This window comes from Stenella coeruleoalba (assembly GCF_951394435.1).
Source record: "Stenella coeruleoalba genome assembly, chromosome: 3".
NCBI lineage: Eukaryota > Metazoa > Chordata > Mammalia > Artiodactyla > Delphinidae > Stenella > Stenella coeruleoalba.
Window position 1 is genome coordinate 35,961,377 of NC_137148.1, and position 26,196 is coordinate 35,987,572.

The window sequence follows — 26,196 nt, forward strand, 5'->3', positions numbered from 1 at the left end:
AATGAGCATACTTAATTTTTTTTCATAAAGGTTAGAATTTTTGACATAAGAACCTAGAGGTTAAGAATTCTCTTTATATTGGCTTTATTTAGCAACAAATCACCTTGATTCAACTGATGCTTACTGAGTGCCTTTCATGAGTAAGGCAAGTGAATAAAAGTCCTCCACCTCCAGGACTTCTGAATTAAGTATTGAGGTTTGAAGGTAATGAGCCTTCCTGCTACAACTCAGTACTGACATGGCATATCTTCTACTTTCCTCCTCAAGGTTTACTAAAACTTTAAAAACCTACTAAAATCTCATCACTTCTATGAAAGAAATACTCTCTCCTTTGAATTCCTACAGCAGTATGTTAATTAATCATAAACTTCTTTGTAATGCTTTCTCTTGAACTATTTAATTTTCTGATCTTCATACCTAGATAGTTTCTTTGGAGGAGAAGGGATCTTACACATATAGTTAAGACCTCATTTATATGGAACTCTTAGGGAATGGACGGTCTCCAGGGCCAACTTTTTATACGACTGAATTAGGTGTCAAAACATAATGACTACTTTCTATTAAATTTCTTCTGGAATAGACTACCATTTCACTGTTTTCTTAAGCACAGTATACTAAACATTCTCTTCTTGACTTGAAGGGTTAATATATGAACATCAGCCCTTACCATGTTCCACAGAAACAGATATTGGGGCAACTGGTGTGGGATAGAAGGCTAAATGTACACAAATCCAGCAGAACCTCTTACGTGTGTGTTCTTTGTGTTTTCCCTCATCACTAGATGAAATATGAGCAGTGGCACACAACTAGAAAATAGTGTAACTGGACTAGCTTTGCAAAATTAATGAGGACATTCATGCTAAAACATCTCTTTATTCAAGTCACTAGAAAAGTCTTTTCACAGCTCACAATAGGGTATACGACTTGTCTGCTTTACTGGCAGACAATGGACCATACACAATGGACCACATGCACCTCATCAGCCTGCACTCTTTCCTTGTACTACAGCCTATGAACGGAGAATAAAAGAGACCTTTCATCATTTTAAGCATCCGTAGTAAAAACCTGGATGTGACTTACTCCAAAACCCGCCGACTCTTCATCATTGCAAAACACACTCCCCCTGCCTTTTTTAAACATGAGACACATTTTCTGGGTACACCCAGAACCGTACAAACTACCTTTAATGCTGTCACTCATATGATAAACCAACGTCTTATAAAATATCTCCTGTACTATTTTTTGACAAGCATTCCTATTAAAAAGTTGAACGAGTAAGCTAATAATATAGGGTGAGTTGGAAATAAAATATTGAAATACAATTTAGGTAGCTGTATATTATGTTTACAGCTGAAATACAATTTAGGTAACTGTTTATTATGCGATCTCTTCTCTCCCTTCAACCTATCCACTTTGACAAGAAAACAAGAATCATCTGATTCTGTGGAGATGTCTTAGGCTTTGGGAGGGGAATGGAGCTGTTCAAGTGCTGTATCTCCCCTCCCCACTCCTCAATTCCTGTCTCCCCTCTGCTCCGCGTTGCTTCCACCCATAGCTGCTTTCACCAATCTGTACTTCTCTTACCCCCTCACTTCTCAGTTTGTCTTGACAGTTATCCTCTTCTAAGCTTTCACATAAAAAGCCTAGCATTTTACAAACTTTGCCAGCTGAGCAATGATGAAGTAACCAATTTTATAGCCATGTACAATTTCCCTTTCTTCCCAACTATGTTTTTTGCTAGCTATTAAGGCAACTTTTCTGCTCCTAAACTGTAGCTGAAGAGCGGGACCTGGAAAGCTGAATCCTTAAGATATCTGGATATTCAAATAACATCTACTGATTTGATTGTACCTCTTTCTCTAAGTAACTTAGGAAAAGGTGATAAGAATCAAGCTTATTGTATATATATTTTTTCACCATGCACCATGCACTAAGACACCTTACAGCTTACTTTATTCTTTTTATTTATTTATTTGGCTGTGCCAGGTCTTAGTTGCGGCACGCAGGATCTTTAGCTGCAGCATGTGGGCTCTTAGTTACGGCATGTGGGATCTAGTTCCCTGACCAGGGATCCAATCTGGGCCCCCTGCATTGAGAGTTCGGAGTCTTAACAGCTGGACCACCAGGTAAGTCCTCTTACAACTTACTTTAATTTAAAGCTTCCTAAATTGTTCCTGATATCCTTCTTTTCCAATATAATCAGATTATACTCTTGCAGTGACACTAACCTTCCTAAGGCTCTTTCTTCCTGTCATTTTTCCATATAGGAACTTGTAATTCTATGAAGTCTGAACTCCTCTATTGATTACAAGGTCTATTCCTATCCATCAGAGTCACACTACACCCAAGCAGGTAAGTGTCTGCTCCATAAAAACTAACTTCTTACTATCTCCACAAGCCAAAATACCCTTTTTTACCTCTGCCCTTGCTTCCTCCCTAAAATGTCTTAATTTCCCTAAATATTCCTTCGGAGCCCAGTTCTAGTCCCCTACACACTGAAAGGCACACAGGAGGGACTGAAATCTTGCTTTATTTGTTGATTTATCAATTAATTTGGGGGAGGCAATTAATATAATAGACATTATTTAAAAATCAACTTTTCCTGAAAGCTTGTTATGTTAGTCAACATTTTATTTCCTTTAATATTACTAAGATAAAAAAAATATATATCCTCTAAATTTTTCCATAAAGTTTTCAGGATGAATTTATTACACTAAAAGAGTCACCCATTTTGATATGAAGTTTTCAAATCTTCAGATGAAATATACTATGATGAAAGGTAATAAATGAGATATCCAATTAAAGGTATTTTCAAGATTTAAGCTATCAAAACATCATAGGAGTTAAATATATTTAACTAAGAGAAAGTTTTTTTGGGAAAAAGAGTCAGTTTACCTTTTAACATTTTAATTTTTGAGGATTACTTGGCTCTTCTACACAGATTAAGTTTAAAATAAATACAAATACCAGTTTTCTTCCGGAACAGAAGATGAAGGATGTGTAGGCATTTCTTTCTGACTAGTCTGGGTCAGTCTTCTGCACCATGATATTACTGTTGTCACATATCTAGATTGAATACATTAAGACAGATATTTGAAAAACGAACTTGTAGAATATTTATAAAAGCATTTAAAAATTGGAAAAATCATTAAGACGGTTTGGGAAAAAAGAATAAAGAAAAAATTCTAAAGTAGGGCAATTTTTAAATCGTTTTCATTGGAAAAAGAAAAAGCAAGTTTTTCTCATTCATCAGGAATAAGATGATTTACTCACATATATGATTAATAAAGATGAGATTTAAGAATCAGAACACAGGTTAACACTTGGATTTCATTCAAAGTTCTAATACCTAAATTCTCCTTTTAGTTTTTCAAAGTAAAATGAATTTCATTAAATTTTATCATGAAAATGTCTTTACACACAAGACTAAGTGAGCATTTGCTTTCTAAAATTTAAACCAGAACACACCTGTTAATGCACACACACACACATCCAGAATTACATATAACTCATCAAACACACAAAACAAGTATCAAGTTCAATAAAACGAATGATTTGGAGTGACTGGCTGAAATAAATAGTTAATGTTTGCTAAACAGACACTATCTTTTGAGGCAAATTATTCAAACTAGCAATGAATGTTGGAGCATTTAAACCAAAATGCAATAACTCCCAACAGAAAAATAAATTCAAGAGGTAAAAAAAGCAATTGTTTTGTGAACATCCTCAAGTAAAATCACTAACATGTCAAGAACATCACAAAGAGAATGATTATTATAACAAATTACATAAGCCAAAAGAGAAAAAGTATATTCATAAAAAGCTGATCTCAAGAATCTTCTCCATTTTAAGAATAATCGTTAGATAGTTTGTTTTATTTCACTTTACAGAAATAATACATAAGTTTAGTTATTTGTGGCTGTAAGCCTTAGTTTAAATTGGTTAGGGGATTAATTAGTTAACTGGTTAACACAGCTGACCACAGTCCAACCTCCACAGCAAGCCAGTTATATCTATAACACATTTCTTTTGAAAAATCACTAGAATACAAATGGAAATGATTAAAGCTGACCTGATCTATTTAGTTATGCTAGAGACCAATATAACTGTAAACCCTGAAACCTGCTGAGGAATTCCCTGGAGGTCCAGTGGTTAAGACTCTGCGCTTCCACTACAGGGGGCGTGAGTTTGATCACCAGTCGGGGAACTAAGATCCCACAAGCCACACGGTATGGCCAAAAAAACAAAAACAAAAACAAAAACAATGCAGCTACTGAAACCTGCTGAAATGACTTTATGCATTTTCCACATGGAAAAACTAAAAATATATACAACATTTAAATAATGTTTTTATGCTTCCTCTCTAAAAGGAAGTTGTTTACTAACATGAAATTATTTTTTTAATTGCTTTCCAGTACCTTTCATATGGTCCAGGGTGTTGAATCTGAATTAACTGATTTTGTCCATCAGGAAAAGTTAACTTACACCAACATAAATTGAGACCTCGATTTACCTTAAGAAGCAAGGAGGAAAGGAAAGTTTTAGTATTCTAGAACTGAAAAACAAAACCTTCTTTTTAATTAATTTTCAGTTAAAAAAAAAAAAAGAAGTAGACGAATCATTAACACTTTATTTTGACTAACTTAAAAGTTTTGTTTTACATGGGATATGGGTATTATTTAACCACCACCCTTATATAGATAATTATCAAAAGAACAAAAATACTAGTCCCTCTCTCTATAATGAGTTACATTTATAAAAATGACGATTTGTCACATCTTTCTGATTTCTGCTAGGAAATCCAATGAGATCAGTAAAGCCTCTTGACAGATTTTATACTTCAAAAAATAGAGATACTGTGGTACTTCATTTTCTATTTCCACAGATTAAAAATAAATAAATAAAAAATAGATTTCAGTCTGAAGTATAATTACCTGTCTCTTTTCAATAAGAGAGCTGAAATTCCAATTCAGGGTTAGAGTAATGCCATCTAAAAAGACAGCATGTACTTTGTCATCAGAGTATGCAAGAAATCTTCCCACGTTGGGTATGAACGATTCTCTCAAAAGCAAAGGCAGTATATTGCTATCATTTATCCCAGGTACCTAAAACCAGAAAATAAAAATAGCAGGAAAGACAGTTATCCACTAATAAGATTGAAATGATTAATGAACACTGAGGCAACTTCAGATTCTCATTCAGAAGTTGAATATTGTAGAACCCTTATGGATGTTTTGACTTTTCCAGAAGTGGCTACCCAAAAGAGTCTATTGTAAGCAGATTAAGTACTAATACCTTTGGAAAGTCACCATTCTGCTGAACTTTACATAGAAAATGGACAAAGATTAGGAACTACAGCAACATATAGGTTTATAATCAAAGCAGTATAGATACAGAAATCAAGGTCTGAGAATCACTTCCTCCAAGTCAGCATTAAAAAAAATTTACTTTTACAATTATGGAAATAGAATGAATACTGTAATATGTTTCAAAATAACTATGTTTTCACATACTTCAAATCCAATCAATTCCCCTGTCCTACCCCTCTAAGAAAAAAGAAACAACAAACTATATACAGTAAAAGTGTAACATAAAAGCCCAGTTTTGCAGTGTTTATCTATTAAATGGATTTTTTAAATAAACCAGTATTAATATTACAAAGACTTTCTCACATGACTTAGATGAAAGTAATTTGAACTTATATGTATGTATACAAATAATAAAGCAATTAAAAATATCTTGCTTTTAAAATAATTTAAGATACCATTTTCCAGCAGCATATATGATAGTTATGGCTTAAAGAAAGCTTCATCTTGGCACAATGCTGAAGAATTCTGTGAACAAGAAAAATACTACTTAAACATTTGCAAATAATGTCATTTTCCAATTCTAGCAACCCATTCTCACTGCTATACAACATTTTAGGCAAGTAACTCGTTTCCACAAAAATACGTTTGGACCTCTTTCTTCCTTAAGCCCCTAGAAGGGAACTACTACTGTTGCTTCCCTTTGTGCTAATCTTACATAATTAAGGTTATTCCTCTAATTTTTAGCAATGAAATGACTCCAAATGGAGAGGATTTTCAGAATTTGCTCCTTTTTAAGAAGTGACAGATTCACAGCACCTGAAAGGTTTAGCATAGTCTAAGAGTGGTGGGGATGTGAATCAACTGTCCCTAGAAAATCAAATGACCAGTTCTGCTCCTTCAAATCTACTTTAGAAGTTGCTTAAACATAAGTTTATAAAACAAATAATTTAATTCAACAATCCACTTTCATTCCTCTCAGTGCCACAGACTGATTAATGAATTAAAAAACATATGAACCAAAGAACCAAACTACAGTTCACCTTCTGTTCATTCTCAGAAATCGTTATTACTCCTAGGATAATAAAGAAGTATGAAAATTCAAATGTATCATTAAATCTTCAACTTGATTCCAAGGAACAATAATGATGCCACACTTACCTAGAGAAAAGGCACTTATTTTCTTCCAGCAGTTGCTTGCCATATGTGGATGTTTCTCCATATTTAACTTCAAATTTCAAAGCCAGAAGTACTTTTTTTTTTTAAATAATTGGGATTTTGTTGTTGCTGTTGTTTTAATCTTTATTTATTTATTTGGCTGTGCCGGGTCTTGGTTGTGGCACAAGGGATTTTTGTTGTGGTATGTGGGATCTTTAGCTGCGGCATGCAGGATTTTTTAGTTGTGGCATGCAAACTCTTAGTTGCAACACGTGGGATCCAGTTCCCTGACCAGGGATCGAACCCGGGCCCCCCTGCATTGGGAGTGTGGTAGCCACTGGACCACCAGGGAAATGCCAAGAAGTACTCTTATAATGACATTGTGATCACTTTATTTTATAAATGATGAGACCAGAAAAGTTGACAGATTTTACTAAAGACATTTCCACTGTACCCACCAATTCTTAATCTCATCCAAACCACTAGAAAATGTATCAAGTTTCTCAGACACATAACACTTGATTCAGTTGAACGTGAAGCACTTACCTGGTTGCCTGTTTAATTAGAGAACAAACAGAAAATGGACTTCCTGGTCTATCTGGAGGAAGGTTATTTACTGAATAAGTTTTCTCTTCTCTCTGAAAATTAGTTTAAAATTTTAAAAAAGATTCAATAATAAATTTTGGCCATTATTACTTAGCTACTTTTTTTCCTTAAAATATGTATTTATACAGTGAAAAGGCAAGCAGTTATTTTAAGTTAATCAACAGCCCATAAAAGGTAACTTTAAAAGGTATTTTATGATGTTTTTCCATTTTCCCTTTTTTTTTTAAAGTCTAGAATTCCTCCTATCAAAAGTTATCCTACTCAAAAATTACATTCTAATAGCCTATAACTTACTGCTCAATTTAAATCTTTGCTGTACTCAAATTAACAAACTAATTTCCCTGTGCATTAACAAGAAACCTACCATAAGCCCCTTTTTCCCTTTAGACAGAAAAAAAAAAAAAGAAGGCGGCGGCTAAATAGGCTTAAAAAACTGTTTTAATTACTATTTTAATTGAATGGCTATATCGTTTTGTTGTATTTTATTAATGGAAGAACAATTGCTAGTTTGTGTAAGACAGTATTATTATTTACAAGCTCAACTTCTTTTTTTTTTTTTTTTTTTTTTTTTTTTGCTCAACTTCTTGAATTAGAAAAAAATGTTGTTTTGTTATTCCCTCTGAATTTCCTCTTTCTGAGACTCTTTCATGCTAGCGTTTACCAGGACTCTGTCTCCAGCCTTCTCTTCTGATTTCCTGTTTCTTCTTGGGTAATCCCAGGAGGGTCCAAAACTGTGTGCATAATAAATATCACAACAGCAACAACTAACATTTATTAAACAGATGCTACTATGTGCTAGGTGCTATGCTATGTAGTTTACAAAGGATTATCTCATTTACTCCTCAAAATAATCCTGAGAGATATGAAATATTAATGTCTATTTTTTAGATAAGGAAACTGAGGCTTGAGGGCTAAGTAGTAGTAGAGGTCTGAATTGAACCACAAGAGAGTGTTGCCCATACTCTACCATCAGTGAGAGAAAATAAGCTTCAAAGTCGGAGCTGGATTCAAATCACAGGTGTGCCTGTTACTACTATAATGATGGGCAGGTTATACAAACCTGTGTTAAGTCTCAGTGCCTACAACCTATGAAATGGGGATACTACCTACCATCCACATTGTCCCGAGGATTAATAAAATAATACATATATAAAGCAACTGGGACAGAATTTAGTCTATAGTATGGTACTCAAAAAATAATCTCTCCTCTTTTATCCTGGACTGTAGACTTGAATATCTAAATCTCTACCGGATATTACAAAGACATTTCAACTTCAACATGTCAAAATGAAATTACCTTCCCTTCAAAATCTGCATTTTTTTCCCTCCCTCCTACTTCATATTTACCTCTGGTATGTCAATCATTACATGTTATTCCCTCTTCCTAGAACTCAGCTCCCTCCCTCCATCGCCTCCCTTTGTCTGACTAACTCCTACTTTTCCTTCAGCATCAGGGAAGCCATTAAGGAGGTCCCATACGCTAGGTGAAATCCCCTAGTTATGTCTACAAGCACAGAAAACCTCTATTCCTGCTTCTTGGTTTCCATTACAATTGCAATTTAATGTTTTATACTTAATGTTGGTCTTCTCTGCTAGAATGGAGCTTCGTGAAGGTAGGGGCTGAATCTGTTTTGCTGACCTCTGTATCCTCAGCATTTATGAGCACAGTGGGCTAAGTTACATGGTAGGCACTCAAAATATCACACCTTAATTATTTATGTCCTTCTCTATCGGATACTGAGTCCCTCGAAGGTTCTTGTCTTTTTCCACTGCCTAATTTCATCAATTCTAAAATGCTTATTTTTCACAATTTAACCTCTCTGAAATAAAGATGCATCTTACAATTAAGAGTTTCTTTCAATTACTATCAGGCAGATGGGACTGAACTATAATAGAATTTAAATCTTTTATGGAAATCTCTTGGTAAGTTCAAAAAATGCCATCATCAATACACTTTCGGTTTAAAAATTTTTTTGGTTTAATCCAGTGCCTGGTACCACCACTCATTGATTAATTCAATAACTTGGCATCATTTTCAACTCCTTCCCCATCCCCAATATCCCGTTCAGTCATTAGTTCTGTCTCCTTAATATTTCTTGGGTCCATTCTTATCTTTCCATTCTCATTACCACTGCCTGGCCCTAATACTTCCTTCTCTGCACTACTATACATGTCTTTTAACTGGTTCTACAGCTTGAAGTGCCACTGCTTCCCCATCTCAGTTCATCTTCCTCTGAAAAGACCTAACAAAAATATGATGTCACTTCCCTACTTAAATCCTTCAGTGGCTCTCCAAAAGCAATAGGGTTTCTCATGCTCCATTAGTGAACTGGCTCAACTTGGTCTAATCTCTTCTGTGGACATATCCCCCACCATTCTACCTCTGTTTTAGTCTACTACAGCCTACCACAGCATTTTCATTTCCTTCAACATTCCATACTGGCCCCAGACTCTTGCCTCCAGTTAGATGACATTTATCTACTGTTCTATGCACTAGCAAAATAGTGTGTTGAACAAGACAAGGCTTACCTCTAGGTGGGTTAGTTAGTAAACAAACACTGATCAATATGAAAATGTCACAAAGTACTAAATGCCAAGAAGAAAAAAAGAGGAGGGTACCTTGATAGGGAGTGTCATAGGTAGCTTCTTTAAGGTGGATAGTCAGGAAAAGCTTCCTTGAGGAGGTGGCATTGAAATAGAAATTCTAATGACAAAAGGCCAGCCATGCAAAGAGTTGAGCAAGAACAGTGTTCCCTTAGCTATATGCTCCTCTAACATCCATCCCTCTTTTGCATAACTCCTCCTGCCATGTCTTCCTCCAGAAGGCTTTCCTGGAGCCTCCCAAACAGGGTCAGGTACCCTTCCTTATGTGGACCCAAAGCACCAAGCGTTTATCTCTATGGAAGCACTGTCAGTCCCTGTCAATCTTTCCTCTTTCAATTTTTAATTATACAAGCAATGATACATTACTACATTTTGCGGGGGGGGAAGAGTTCAAAAATATAAGATTTCAGCCCCTCCCGACTCTTCCTCCCTCACAAAATCCCAGATTCCTCCCCAAAAGTAACCACTTCAGTTTAGTTTTTATCTGCCCAGATCTTTCCCTGTGCATTTACACGTGTATTATATACAGTAATATAATTGGGTTTGGGGTTTGTTTTTTGTTCTTTACACAGAAGATATCATTGTACATCTTCTCATGCAACTTTTTTTTCACTCAACAGCATTTTGGAGATCTTTCAGTATCTGTCTTTCTATGTGTCTACATCTTCCTCATTCTTTTAAACTGCTTCCAACATTCCCATGACCTGATCACCACAGCTTATTTCACCATTTTCTACTGATGAACATTTAGATTACTTCCAGTTTTTCACTACTACAAACAAGACCACAGTCCACATCCTTGGCCATGCTTCTTTGTATATATGTGCTCATAGTTTTCTAGGATAGATACCTTAGAAGCAGAATTTCTAGCCAATGTTACTTGGTATTATCAAGTTGGCCTTCATGAAGGCTGAATCAATTTATACTCCAATCAACACTATGAAAGCACCCCTTTCCCCCATACCCTTGCTGGCAGTAGATATTATCAACCTTTTGACAATTTGATGAGTGAAAAATATTATATCATTGTTATTTTAATCTGCATTTCTTTGATGCAAGTAGTAAAGCTGAACATGTTTTCAAATACTATGGGTTACATGGCATAATCATTCTTATCCTTTGCTCATTTTTCTGTTAGGTTTTTTTCTGGTCTTTTTATTAATGATTTATAGTGTACAATATTTTCTTCCAGGCCTTTGTCTTTTTTACTTTATCTAATTTAACAGAAGTTAAATATTTAAAATTTAACATACATTTAAAAATTTCAAGCTGATCAAACTTTCCTTTATGCCTTCTGGTTTTGTGTATTGTACTTAAGAAGGCCTTCCCTATCACAACACTATAAACACTGTCCTATTTTCTTTTAATAAATATTAAGTTTGGTTTCTTACATTTAGCCCTTTAATCCACCTGGAATTTATTTTGGAATATGGGCTAAAGTAAGGAGCAAACAATTTTACTCCCCAAAGAAAGCAAATTGTTTCTAAATCTTTTCACTCAAGTGGACAGAGAAGAATGAATGTGCTGCTCCCTGGGGTCTGAGTGTGTGAGGCCCACAGCAGCCCACCACAAGGCACAGCTAACTTGTCTGGAAGTTTTGTTTTATCTCCAAAGCACATGTGATACGTTTGCTTCAGTATAAAAATTATCACCCCCTCCCCACGACACCTTTGAGTAAAACTGAAGCTCCAGGAAGATGTTCTGTATTTGCCTTGTAGTTGTTTGAACTCTCGATACATAGCAGTCAGTAGTGTGGATGTATATGCATACCCATTCTATTTGCCTGTTTACTGAATCATCTCATGCACTACACACGTGCGTGCGCGCACACACACACACACACACACTACTGGTCATGCTTTCATCTCATTTGCCTGTTTGCCTGACTGACTGACTACTAGACTGTGAACTCTTGACTGCAAGAACGCTTCATCTTTACCCAGTGCTTAACAGAGTGCCTGCCTATGAATGTTCAATTAATATTTATTGAATAAATACTTTCCTACAAATAGACTTCAGCAGGGAATCTGCTCTAATATATGCTAAAATATTTATGAATAAAATGATACTTGGGATTTACTTAAAAATAAATAGGAAGTGGAGGGGGCAGTGGGAAGTATAGATGGAACAAGCTGGGTAATGGGTACATGAAGGTCTGTTACGCCAGTCTTTCTGCTTTTGCATATGTTTGAAATTTTCCCTAGTTAAAAAAAAATCTGCTCTAGTTTTAAGTCTTCTTCCTAGCAACCGTGATAATCTTATCACTCAAATACTCTGTAATAGAGAAAGAAAACGTATTATGTTCCATCCTGCGAAGCAAAGCTGTGTGATACTACAGTAATCCCTATAAAAGGGTGGATTTCAAATGTCAGACTGGGAACAAGCAAATTTAGACTATCAACAAAATTTCCACATGATTACATTTTGGTCTGATATATTAAATAGATCATGTTATGTTTCACTGTTTTCAACAACAGAATGATCCTGTTCAATGTTCTAATTGTATATGAAGATTTAGGAGTTAAGAGGTGTTTTATATATGCAAGCACTTGTATGTGGAGAGAAAAGAATGTGCTTTTTAATATGCAAATATTAATTCAAAGAAGTATACTGATTCCAAATAATATTGCTGGTTTTAGTGTTTCCTATTGATAAATTCTATGACAGAAGAAATTTAATTTCTGATTTAAAAACAAACTGCTTAGGCAAATGGATGACAGAATACTGGATGAGAATACAGCAAAAATAAGGCAGTTAGTAATTACTGTGCCAATGCTGGCAGTAAGATTATATTAATTCTCTAGACTAAGAAGTAGTAGCAAGAAATTTTATAGAAGATCAAATTTCCCATATATATATATATATATATATATATATATATTCAGAATTATTTATAAACAGCCATGTACCAAAAATCTTCTTGAGCTGAGACCTCATTGTCAACTTACCTCTTCTGATCCTTCTTGAATGGAATAATATATAAAATAGTTTCCCAAATAAGCTCCTTCTGATTTGAAAACAGATCCATCTCCAGGATAAACCTCTATTGAGTTCATATTTTTGTGGGTAAGTCTAAGGAAAAGAAATAATCATTAAAAAAATATTTTTCTCATTGAGATTAACATATAGATGATGGCAATCATATTAAAAAAAAAGGTAGTATGAGGGGTTTTTTTGCCTATCTAAAAAAAACGGATAATTTCATACTCTGCACATCAACCAGCTAAATTAATTTTTTTGAAAAAAATAAACAGAACACCCAGAATTGGTTAATGTATCTATTTCAACTAAGCTCAACTTCTAGAAGTCAGGCATCTTGTCTTATCATCCTGGTATCCCACTGCCACTCACAGTGGCTGGTACATTATAGTCATCAAAGCAATGCCCACTGCATAGGAGTTAAATATGACAACTCCAGAGCCTAAAAATAATATTATTCTGTAAAAATGAAACTAGTAGAATCAATACCTGATGGATGAGGTTAGCCATGTGTAAAAGGAGCCACCCCTAAGAGAAGGTGACTGTACCTGGAGCAGCCAGGTACAGTCAAGGTATTGGGTATATAATTTATAAAAACTTAAGCCAAGTCAATTTTATCGAAACATATATGAAGAACATATTGTCAGAAGGGGGTGGGTTTAGGTCTCATTTGTTTATTTTTGTTTTTATTTCCATTACTCTAGGAGACAGATCCAAAAAGATATCACTGCAACTTATCTTTTGAACACTCTTTGGAGTGTTCTGCCTATATTTTCCTCTAGGAGTTTTATGGTTTCCAGTCTTACATTTAAGTCTTTAATCCACTTTGAGTTTATTTTTGTATATAGTGTTAGAGAATGTTCTAATTTCATTCTTTTACATGTAGCTGTCCAGTTTTCCCAGCACCACTTATTGAAGAGACTGTCTTTTCTCCATTATGTACTCTTGCCTCCTTTGTCATAGATTAATTGACCAGAGGTGCATGGATTTATTTCTGCGCTTTCTATCCTATTCCATTGATCTATATGTCTGTTTTTGTGCCAGTACCATACTACTTTGATTACTGTAGCTTTGTAGTATAGTCTGAAGTCAGGGAGCCTGATTCTTCCAGCTCCATTTTTCTTTCTCAAGATTACTTTGGCTATTTGGGGTCTTTCGTGTCTCCATACAAATTTTAAGATTTTTTTGTTCAAGTTCTGTGAAAAATGCCATTGGTAATTTGATAGGGATTGCAATGAATCTGTAGATTGCCTTGGGTAGTATAGTCATTCTAACAATGTCGATGTTTCCAATCCAAGAACACGGTATATCTTTCCATCTGTTTGTGTCGTCTTCAATTTCTTTCATCAGTGTCTTACAGTTTTCGGAGTACAGGTCTTTTGTCTCCTTAGGTAGGTTTATTCCTAGGTATTTTATTCTTTTTGATGTGATGGTAAATGGAATTGTTTCTTTAATTTCTCTAAGTTTCTCTAAACCTAATTAAACTTAAAAGCTTTTGCACAGCAAAGGAAACCATAAACAAAACGAAAAGTCAACCTATGGACTGGGAGAATATATCTGCAAATGATGCTACTGACCGGGGATTAATTTCCAAAATATATAAACAGCTCACACAGCTCAATATCAAAAAAACAAACAACCCAATTAAAAAATGGGCAGAAGATCTAAATAGACATTTCTCCAAAGAAGACATACAGATGGCCAACAGGCACATGAAAAACTGCTCAACATTGCTAATTATTAGAGAAATACAAATCAAAACTACAATGAGGGTGCTTCCCTGGTGGCGCAGTGGTTGAGAGTCCGCCTGCCGATGCAGGGGACACGGGTTTGTGCCCTGGTCCAGGAAGATCCCACATGCCACAGAGCGGCTGGGCCCATGAGCCATGGCCGCTGAGCCTGCGCGTCCGGAGCCTGTGCTCCGCAACGGGAGAGGCCACAACAGTGAGAGGCCCGCATACTGCAAAACAAACAAACAAAAACCCTACAATGCGGTATCGCCTCACACCAGTCAGAATGGCCATCATCAAAAAGATCACAAATAACAAATGTTGGTGAGGATGTGGAGAAAAGGGAACCCTCCTACACTGTTGGTGGGAATGTAAATTGGTGTAGCCACTATGGAGAATAGTATGGAGGTTCCTTAAAAAACTAAAAATAGAGTTACCATATGATCCAGCAGTCCCACTCCTGGGTACATATCCAGAAAAGATGAAATCTCTAATTCGAAAAGATACATGCACCCCAATGTTCACAGCAGCACTATTTACAATAGCCAAGACACAGTAGCAACCTAAATGTCCGTTGACAGATGAATGGATAAAGAAGATGTGGTATAATATACAATGGAATACCACTTGGCCTTAAAAAAGAATGAAATAATGCCATTTGCAGCAACATGGATGGACCCAGAGATTATCATACTAAGTGAAGTAAGCCAGACAGAGAAAGACAAGTATCGTATGATATCACTTACATGTGGAATCTTAAAAAACAAAACAAAACAAATGAATTTATTTGTAAAACGGAAATAGACCCACAGACATAGAAAAGAAACTTGTGGTTACCAAAGGGGAAAGGGCAGGAGGGATAAACTGGGAGTTTGGGATTAACATATACACACTACTATATAAAAAATAGATAACCAACAGGGACCTACTGTATAGCACAGAGAATTATACTCAATATTTTGTAATAATCTCTAAGGGAAAAGAACCTGAAAAAGAATATATGTATATACATACACACACACATACATATATATATACACACACATACATATATATGTATAACTGAATCACTTTGCTGTACACCTGAAACTAACACAACATTGTAAATCAACTATACTTCAATAAAAAAATTTTTTAAATAAAAGTAACAAATAAAAACAAACAAAAAAAAAAGAGAAAGGGGTGGTTTTCATGCAGGAAAAGGAGACCCCAAAGAACAAAAATTTCACAGATCTCTTCTAGCATTATTTACAGAAGTGAAACTCTGAATCTAGCCAACACTAGTATTCCAGTCACTAGCGAGGTATACTATGTGGTAGAATAGGGATAATTCAATAGAATAGTGCAGACACAGAGGAGACATTCAGTGAATATCTGTGGCATGAATGGTGGCTGAAATCTCTTCTAGGCTAGCTAACTTCTCCTCTAATTCCATGCTCAACAGGCATCCTTCTGACATGACTAATTCAGATGACTAGATCCCCTATTGCTTGGAAGGGGTATCCTAAATAACTGGCAAAATATTTCATTCACAAGCAAAACTAATTCCTCATTGGCTTTGGAGTTGTCACAAAAATCTTGTGAATATGGTTAATGTGAATTAGTCACAAGACATCTATGTGGACTAATAAAATTATTAATTAAATTTTATTCAGTTTTAATTAAATTTAAATTTAATTTAATTTAAATTTTATTAGTACACATAGAGATCTGTAAAACTCAGGGCCAAACACAGGAGAATGGTGGCCCCAGGCAAAACTGTACTCACGGGGGAGTCTATCCACAAGGGTAGTCCTATACCCTCTGTGACATTGCTAAATAGCTCCAAATGCAACACAAGTGCCTTACCTATAGGTAATACCCTTGTACCAAACCACTTTCACTAGTTCAGGATAGGAATATTCTTCTTCAACAAACTGTCTCTGTGAAAGTGAATCACAAAACTCCCACCTGTGAAGGACAAAATACAAGCTATTAATTCTGGTTGCCTAACATAATTACCTTTAGAAGTGAACAGAACAGTGCTACTGTAGTAAGATTTATTTCTTGCTTAAGTCATTAGATCAAAGAAAAGTAAAAATTAATATGAAAGTGCATTAATGAAATTTAAAACTACAGTTGACCCTTGAACAACATGGGGGTTGGGGGCACTAACCCCAGTGCAGTAGAAAACTGAGTACTGTTATCTCTGCCTCAAAAACAAAGGAGTTTATAAATGACTCACCCAAGGGCAGGAAGCTGAAACAGTTTGGATAAAATCAGCACTCAAACCCTAGTTCTGTTGATTCCCCAAATTGTGATCTCTAATCGAACACCAACTTTCCCCCCATACTTAGTTCATTTAAAGATCTGAAAAATAAAAATACAGCACTATATTTATTGAAAAAACCTGTGTATAAGTGGACCCACACAGTTCAAATCCGTGTTGTCCAAGAGTCAATTGTAATCTTATTTTTCCATGTATTTTTCTTAGTATTTTTAATAATCTCATTATTGAATCTCAGCATAAATACATAATTTTAAGTTTCACTAACCTTTAAAATTTAGGATTCAAACAATAAATATTTACTGAAATATCTATGGTGATCCAGGCACTGTGCAATACACACTATGGATATGACACCCAAGAAAGCAGACATGGTCCCTGCCCTCAGTGGAGATTCTATCTAGCAGGGACATAAAGTATTAGATACTGAACATAAAGAAGAGAGAATTACTGTATGCTATGGGATTGTATAGAGCCTAATCCAATCTAGGGACTTCAGAATAATGACCCTAAGGAAGAAAGGCTTATTTATGCTAAGACCTGAAAATGAGCATAAGTTAGCGAGCTGAGAGAGATAAAAGGAGTGTTCCTGGCATGGAAAGAGTAGGTGCCGTGGTAAAAGAAAGCTTGGGCAAGAATTCTATGGACCGCAAGAAGTCCAGTTTAGCAAGAGTAGAGAAAGCAAGGGCAAGAGTGGTGAGGATTACAGACCCACGAAAAGACCATATAACAGAAGGCCTGTTAAGCCATGCCTAAGGATAATGGATTTCAATCAAGGCCAGTGGCAAGTTATTGAAAAACTGTTAATTTAGAAGCATAAATCTCTTTTGATGTGTACTTATAATACCGGAATTCCCAATTCTAACTACATAATCATGACAAGGCTAAAAATCATTCCCATTTTTTGTTTCCAATAACAAATATGTACTCAGAAGACTGCCTGGGATCATATCCCAATTCTACAAGCACTAGGTGTGAGACTGTGCTTGAGTTATTCAACATTTCTGTGTCTCAAGTTCCTCTACAAAATGGGGTTGGTAATAGTACCTACCTCATAGGGTTACTATGAGGACAAAATAGGTAAAGTATAACCATGCCTGGCACAAAGTAAGTGCTCTGTGTTAGCTACTATCATTATTACTACACTACTTATACAGAGTCATGTTACAAATCTATAACCATGAGGCTATTCATTTCTTAGTGAAGGTAAAAGGTCTGTACCTAGCCAGCCAGAAGCCTCTCCATGTTTATCCCTGTTGAAGATGGACATATTTACAGTCAGTTAACCAAAGACAAGGGTGTCCTCTGAGGCTATGTATGAAAGAAAGAACCCATGATCACACACGTCAGGTCCATGCTCCAGCAACAGAACTAACAGGTTCCACTGAGCAGCAGCAGATGCTTCCCAGGGCTCGCTCCCACAGAGCTCTGTGCCGTCACTTACCACACTTTAATAATCTTTTCAGTGATAGTGACCCTTACTAGACCCTAAGCTCCTAGAAAGCAGGGACTCTTCATCTCTACAGTCTCCATGCTTAACAAAGTACCCAGTGTAGTCAGCCTTCCACCAACATCCAATGCATGGATGTGAAGTAAGAAATATAAGCAACACATTAGCCGGGGACATTATTTACTATCCGTTACAAGCAAAGTTTTAGATCAACTGAACTTTCCTTATGAATGGTATCAGATGATTCCGAAAGAAAAATGATCCTTAGGTAGGTCTGGTTCTGACAAAAGCATTAGGACAAATAAGTCATTCTTCCATTACCTGTGCAGGTGTGGGACAGGACAGCTTAGTAACAGGGCCCTGGGAAGAACAGAAACTTCTTTTCCTCTTTCCTCAGAAACGTCAGAAGTTAAAATTCTCTTCTGGGTGATATCTGCATCAGTTCCAGACATATTGCTGATTTTATTATGAAAACGAAGTGCTAAAGACAAAGGATATTCCCATTCCTCCGGACAGGAGGCCACTGACCAGCACTGCTTTACCCACGTGTATACACACGTGTCTTTTGTCCCAGGTGAAGACAGTGCCTCCCTCCCTTCAGTTCCATTTACACAACTCTTCTCTAAAGGTTCTTTGGATTTCGTGATCTGATAATAAAGTTCATTTTCTTTATTCTTCAGTCTCTGTCCTGAAAAACTTCCATATGTACAGATTTTGCCAGCTTTTTCAACTAGTTTGTCCTTTTTGGCTTTATTATTTTTTTCTGACAGTACTATAGATGAGTCTGGCTTCTGGCTTACTTTACACAAAAAATGTACTGTAAATTCATGCTGAGATTTGGGCAGGCAAAGGTATGCGTGACCGTCTAAAGATGATATCTTCACGGTGTCACTCTGCATACATATCATGCCACCATCAGTATCAAGATCGGGCCATCTTACTTCTGAGATGTCAGTGAAGATACGCTGAGTTGAGGGGAGAAAAAGGGATGGTATTTTCTGTTAACAGTCCAATTTTTTCCATACATTTGATACTTACATATTACTTAAGAAAGCTCTTAAAGTTTTGTGTTCTACTACCTAGAAAGAATGAAAAATGTCAGCCTATATATGGTTTTCCAGAGAGCACTTGATATTGTTAAGATTATTTCTTAGAAAAGTAGACATAAAACACACACACACACACACACACACACTCTGACAAAAAGGACAGAAAAGAAAAATCATCTTGGTTATATTTAATGTTAAACGTATTTTGATTTAAAGTGTACACTGCATCAGAGATAAATAGATTTGCAGCCCCTCTCCAAAAGTCTACTCTGAAAAAGAATATAAATGAGGGAAGACCAGCACTACTGTATGAAAAGCAATCATAACCTAAATGGTATGGAACCAGCATAACAATCACTGACAGAACGATTTAGAGAACACAGAAACAGACTCAACCGTATCTCAAAATGTTACATACGATAACATAAGGTTTTCAAAACAAGGGGGGAAAGGGCGAATTACATATTTAATAAATGGTACTGAAATTATTGAACAGCATTTGGGAAATGCTACCTCAAAGGATTATCACATGGACTAAATAGGATAACATGTATAAGGTACTCGTCCTACATAGCGCCAGGTACAGCACACACTAAATTCTGGGTGCCTTAAAGGGTAACATTTAAAAAAACCGAATTACTCAAAGGTAAACTGATCTGGACCAACAGCAAACAGATTCATAACAGGTAACAGTGCCTGTTGCATCTTTTCATATAAGATAAAAATGGCAAGTGTCACATAACAGTCTTTTAATCAGTTAAGCTTTTGCCAATTTACACATTTCACCTTCCATTTATATAAAACCTTAGATTTACGAAAACTACTGTCAAGAAAGCCTGGTAAATTTACAGTGCTATCTATGTGTACAGATGTTAGTGTGCTAAAATTAAGGGAAGTATTCATACCATTTGCAGCAACATGGATACAACTAGAGATTACTGTACTAAGTGAAGTAAGTCAGAAAGGGAAAGACAAATACCATATGATATCACATACATGTGGAATCTAAAGTGTGGCACAGGGCTTCCCAGGTGGCGCAGTGGTTAAGAATCCACCTGCCAACGCAGGGAACACGGGTTCGAGCCCTGGTCTGGAAAGATCCCACATGCCGCGGAGCAACTAAGCCCATGCGCCACAACTACTGAGCTTGTGCTCTAGAGCCCGTAAACCACAACTACTGAGCCCACGTGCCACAACTACTGAAGCCCATGCGCCTAGAGCCCATGCTCTGCAACAAGAGAAGGCACTGCAATGAGAAGCCTGCGCACCGCAACAAAGAATAGCCCCCACTCGCCACAACTAGAGAATGTCCGCGCTCAGCAACAAAGACCCAATGCAGCCAAAAAGAAAATAAATTAAAAAAAAAAAAAAGAAAAAAAGAGTCATGTACCCCAAGGTTCATGGTAGCACTATTTACAGTAGCCAGGACATGGAAGCAACCTAAGTGTCCATCGACAGACGAATGGATAAAGAAGATGTGGTACATATATACAATGGAATATTACTCAGCCATAAAAAGAAACAAAATTGAGTTATTTGTAGTGGGGTGGATGGACCTAGAGTCGGTCATACAGAGTGAAGTCAGAAAGAGAAAAACAAATACCGTATGCTAACACATATATATGGAATATATATGGAATCTAACACATATATATGCTAACACATATAAATGGTTCTGAAGAACCTAGGGCAGGACAGGAATAAAGATGCAGACATAGGGAATGGACTTGAGGACGCAGGGAGGGGGAAGGGTAAGCTGGGACGAAGTGAAAGAGTGGCATGGACATATATACACTACCAAATGTAAAATAGATAGCTAGTGGGGAGCAGCCGCCTAGCACAGGGAGATCAGCTCGGTGCTTTGCGACCACCTAGAGGGGTAGGATAGGGAGGGTGGGAGGGAGACGCAAGAGGGAGGGGATATGGGGATATATGTATATGTATAGCTGATTCACTTTGTTATACAGCAGAAACTAACACAACATTGTAAAGCAATTATACTCCAATAAAGATGTTAAAGGAAAAAAAAAGGCAGAGAGAGAAACTATATAACTTCTGTGTCTCAATGTACAAAATATCAAAACACCCTAGTCTGTGGAAATATATAGGCCTGTGTTCTATAGCAACATGTCTATGCTCAAAGTGTCATGAAGAAAAAGACTAAATATTAAACTACCTGTTTGTAATTACTTGTCCTCAAATATTTGTTTTAAAAATGAAGTTTAAAAAATATTACCATTTTCCTTTCAGAAGGTATGATGCTTTCAGATAAAAAAGGGCAAGTAGCAAAGGAGTTACGGAAATCTAGGGCTCGCTGTAGCTGCTCCTACAAAAAGAAATACAAAGTAATTTAAAAAAATGATTTGAAAATCAATTTAGAATGACAGTAATCCGGAATACTAACTACTTTCCATATTCTGGCCACCTCAACAATATTTTAGTATTAAAAAGAGTAGTTTTTGTGTCATCTTTACTTACTCGGTACGTGCTAATAACAAAGTGTGTCCTTTGGCGAATTCTTTCTGGTTGTTGTAAAGGATGTGCTGAAATAGGAGGTGCTTTTTCAAATAAAAATTCAGAGCCACAGGGAGAAAGCTGCAATCTGGAACCATCAACATATTGTACCTCCACTGAGTCATCTTCATAAAGTACTATTTGCACTTCAGCCGCCATTATTGTGACTATGGCTAAAATGTCCTTCCAAGGCAAAGGCTGAGGAAATAAGAAATACAGTAGCATCAAATAGTTCTCGTCATGTACAAAAGTTCTATCAAAATAAGTGAACATAAGCAAAACACAAAATTGCCATTGCATTTACTTTTGTTGAATGAAAAGTGATTATCTTGCTATACACGCTTATGTGATCTGAATGCCTTCATTAACCCCACGGGCTCTACTTCAATGTGGAAGATAACTGAGAGGGAGATGGCCCACCAAGTTATAAATGCCCTTATCATTTTAGTAGCTTTAGTAGCATCTGAAGTTTAACTTCTGAAGATTGTATGCTCAGTATCTCATTTCAAATAACAAGCAAATTCCATCTTCGCAAAAAGAATACATCAAATCATTTGTAGGACATGTAAAAGGCAGGCCAAAAGTAACTATTAGGCCTAAGGGAAAAGAACACCTGGATTCTTGCCCCTAGCCTGGCATTAAGGAAGTAGATCCATGTCACGACTCAGAAAGCTAATTAACCAGCTAGTGTCTTAGATTCATCCTTATTTCATTGAATTCAATTTCCTCTTCTTTACCTCTGAAATGTCTCTGTATTTTCACTTACGCTTTCCATATAGGTGTGACAGAAGGGGAATGGAGGGCTGGGTTCCAACTCCACTAGCTCATAGCTATAAACCACAGGTTGGCTGGGTTGGTTGTTTCCTTATTTGTAAAACGGGGGTAACAGGATCGTTGTGAGGATTAAATGAGACAACATGTATGACAGTGGCAGTAGTGTGAATGTTGCCTTGTAGGAGCTCAGTAAATTTTATGATTCTTTCTAAAACTAACTCCATCCCCTTCTAGGACATCATCTCCTTCTGTTACTCAGGTGATAAAGTTTCACCTGTCAGAAAAAAACAGCTTTCCATGGATACCACTTTCCCCAGTTTACCTCTATTTCCTACCAATAAACTTCTCAGGTATAGTATCCACTCAGTGTCAGCTTTCTCTCCCAACAATCTTCGATGAATTGCAATCCAGCTTTCTCCTCCACCTCTCTACTGAAATTGTTTCACAACGGTTACCAGTATCTTCCTATACCCAATGACTTCAGTCTTCACCCTACTAAACTGGTCAACGTGTGACAATGTTGTCTATCTTCCCTTGCACCAAACTTCCTTTTCCTCTGCCTCTTATTTTTTTAAAAAAAGGGTGGGGGGTGCGCCATGGTCCCTCCTCCACCACCCCATCTATATCTATTGCTCTTTTTAGTTTAATCATTCCTTTTCTTCACCATTCTCTCAAATCAAGGATTCATCAGCACCTGACCTTAGTTAGTCCCCATTTCATCTCTTCTTACTAGATACACCCATGTTGCTTTTATGCCCACCCTTGCTTTTTAAAAAAAATCTTACCCCTTTTCAATGTATATAATTAGCTACATATGATATAGCCTATAATCTTTTGCAGAATATGTCAGCATATAAGTAAATATTAAACCAATATTAAATGATCTCTGCTGAGGAAATTCACACAACTTTAATCATTTTCTTTCTCTAGAGAACTTCCAAATCTACCTGACCTCTCTCCAGAGCTTCCAGTTGCCTGCAGGACCTCTCTTCATGTCCCTGTTCCACAGATACATCAAACTCCACATGACAAAAATGGAACTTAATCACTCCCACCAAAAGCAGACTTCAGTAATACCCCCTAATTCACTTTCACTCAACTCCCTGGAGGCCAGTCTACAAACGGTAGCTAGAGGGACCTTTTAAAATAAAAATGAGATCTAACCCTTCTTGACTTACAACCCAACATTTGCACTTAGATAAAACCTGAATAATTTTTTTTAATTAATGTATTTTATTTATTTATTTTTGGCTGCATTGGGTCTTCTTTGCTGTGCACGGGCTCTCTCTAGTTGCAGCGAGCGGGGGTTACTCTTCGTTGTGGTGCGCAGGCTTCTCATTGCAGTGGCTTCTCTTGTTGCAGAGCACAGGCTCTAGGCACGCGGGCTTCAGTTGTGGCACACCGGCTCAGTAATTGCGGCTCACGGGCTCTAGAGCACAGGCTCAGTAGTTGCGGTGCATGGGCTTAGTTGCTCCTTGGCATGTGGGATCTTCCCGGACCAGGGCTCAAACCCGTGTCCCCTGCATTGGCAGGTGGATTCTTAACCACTGCACCACCAGGGAAGCCCCAAACTCAAATTCTTAACCACAGCCTATAAAAGCCATACAACCTGTCCCCATCTACCTCTTCAATGTCATCTCCTACCTCTCCAATGTCATCTCCTAACCCTCTCCTCCTTGTTCAGGACAACTTAGCTACGTTGGCCTTTTTAATGTTTTTTTAAGAAAGCTGTATCACATGTCAGAACCTTTGCACTGTTCCTTCCGCCTAGCATGTCCTTTCCCTGGCTCATCACATCGCTGGTTCTTTGGCACCGTTAATATCTCAGCACAAATATCTAACTTCCTCAAAGGCCTAACTTGACCAGTTAAAGTTGTTCCCAACCATCTCCCAATCACTTTTTAACCATTTCATCGTTTTTCTTCACAATATCTATTACTATCAAAACTGTTCTATTTATTTACTTGCTTTTAGTCTTTTCCCACTAGGACATAAACTCAATCAGAGCAGGTCCCTCATCTGTCTTATTCACAGTTCTATCCCTGGCACCTAAAACAATACTTGGCCAATAATAAGGGTGCAATAAACTTTTTTTAATGATAAATATATAAGTAATATATAAGAATATATAAGTGAATTTTAAAATTCTTGCTCCTCCTGAATTTGCAATTTGAGTTAATGGCATCTCAATGTTAGCAATATTTGATTTCTCAGTGTTTCCCTTTACATCCAAGTAACAAGTCCTGTTGATTTTGTCAGTCTCCCCCATAAATCTGGCTCCTCCTTTTCCTATTTCAGGCCTCAACTTTCCCCTCCATTCCTGTAGACTGTCTGGGACCCTTATCCAATTTTTCCCCTCTCCAATCCATTTCCAGTACTGCCCTCACAAGTAACTTTCCACAACCCGACCATACCAACCGCTTTACATCACTTGTCTACATACTTGTTAAACGGCAATAAATATATTTATATTGCAGCTATACGTATCATATATATGCATGATATCAACTTGCTATTTCTGAAAAAAACAAGTGCAGATACACAGTTGGAAAACATATTTTCTGATAACAACTGGAAAAAGGTCTTTATCTTTAGCCAAGTTTTCTTTTTTTTTTTAACAGCTCATTGGGGTATAATTGTTGTTTAGATTATTTAAAGAATCAAGCATACACAAGAAACAGTAGAAATGTCTAAAGTTCTTGGCATCATAAAAAAAATAATCCAGCTCCAACCTAAATTTCCAGCGTCATCTCTACTGTCTTATTCCTGTTTGTGTTTTCACTACCCAGCACATTACGTCCGAGTACATTTAACGATCAAAAAGCCACAAGTTTGTTCTTGACATAAACGGGAGCCTCATTTTTCAAAATGCGCTATCTAGTTACAGAAAAAGCCTCATCAAAACAACAACCAACATCTTAAACTCACACAGCAAGCAGTTCTGAGCTGAAAAGTCGTGGAAATGAGGACAATCAACGGCCCTTGTGCTTTTAATTTGCCAAAATGGTCGGAGTAGAAACGTCTGCGCCCGCCCACGACTGCTTCTCGAGGAATTTGTTTTGAGTTTAACAAATTACCAGCAAGTTATGTTTCTCGATGAAAGAAAACAATCATAACCGAGAGGAATAAGGCCACAGGGAGAGTATTTGGCGGTCTTTCGTCGAGTCAGAGGAGCGGAGGAGCAGCGGCAGCAGCATCGACAGCTCTGACCCCGGAGAGGAAGCGAAGACAAACAGCTGCGATTCAAACCTTCCCGCATCCTAGAAAAGCCGCCCCACTTTACAAATGAACACCGGAAGTCCCGACCTGACCGCGCCCTCCGCTCGCATCGGGGGACGGGACCGGAAGTAGGGGAGGCGGGGGCTCCCAGTCCGGAAGCTGGTCCGCTCCTCTCCGGTTTTTACTTCCGGTACCCCACAAGGAGCTGGTCTGACCTGGTTGTTTCAGACCTGGTTGTTTCAAACCTGGTTGGGACTTGCATTCTGATGGTCTATCCGAGGTAGCTACAGAGGTATAATTTAGTGGAGTAATGGTTATTTAAATAATCTAAGCAATTATACGTCAATAAAGCTGTTAAAAAAATTGGGCAAAGGTAGAGACCTTCTTTTCCTAGTTTGGTATCAGAAAATGACTTCCAACAGTTTCTCTGCACCTTTTAAATCTTTTTCTACAATGGCAGGTGGACGCGTCTGCTATATTTATTTATTTCCATTAAAACAAGTATTTATGGAGAGCCTTTTACGTGCTGGGCGTGCTGGGG

General features: G+C 37.0%; 1 protein-coding gene across 2 annotated transcripts in view; it reads right to left on the minus strand.

The window, feature by feature from the left end:
• LOC307184353 (uncharacterized protein C5orf34 homolog) overlaps positions 1-25,702 on the minus strand; it is a gene marked incomplete at its 3' end in the record, with an annotated part of 31,097 nt that extends 5,395 nt beyond the window's left edge. Inside the window, exons 1-11 of one of the 2 annotated variants that reach the window (XM_079917842.1) lie at positions 25,365-25,702; positions 21,627-21,860; positions 21,385-21,474; positions 18,421-19,064; positions 16,232-16,333; positions 12,623-12,746; positions 7,011-7,102; positions 5,765-5,834; positions 4,935-5,105; positions 4,419-4,513; positions 2,968-3,066 (exon numbers count right to left, since the gene is read on the minus strand). In XM_079917842.1, coding sequence (XP_079773968.1) covers positions 2,968-3,066; positions 4,419-4,513; positions 4,935-5,105; positions 5,765-5,834; positions 7,011-7,102; positions 12,623-12,746; positions 16,232-16,333; positions 18,421-19,064; positions 21,385-21,474; positions 21,627-21,821 — 1,682 coding nt within the window. In that variant the 5' untranslated portion in view covers positions 21,822-21,860; positions 25,365-25,702. Of the gene's footprint in view, positions 1-2,967; positions 3,067-4,418; positions 4,514-4,934; positions 5,106-5,764; positions 5,835-7,010; positions 7,103-12,622; positions 12,747-16,231; positions 16,334-18,420; positions 19,065-21,384; positions 21,475-21,626; positions 21,896-25,364 lie in introns of those variants that run through there. The other variant, XM_079917841.1, reaches the window with a different exon arrangement.
• Between the last annotated feature and the right edge of the window lie 494 nt (positions 25,703-26,196).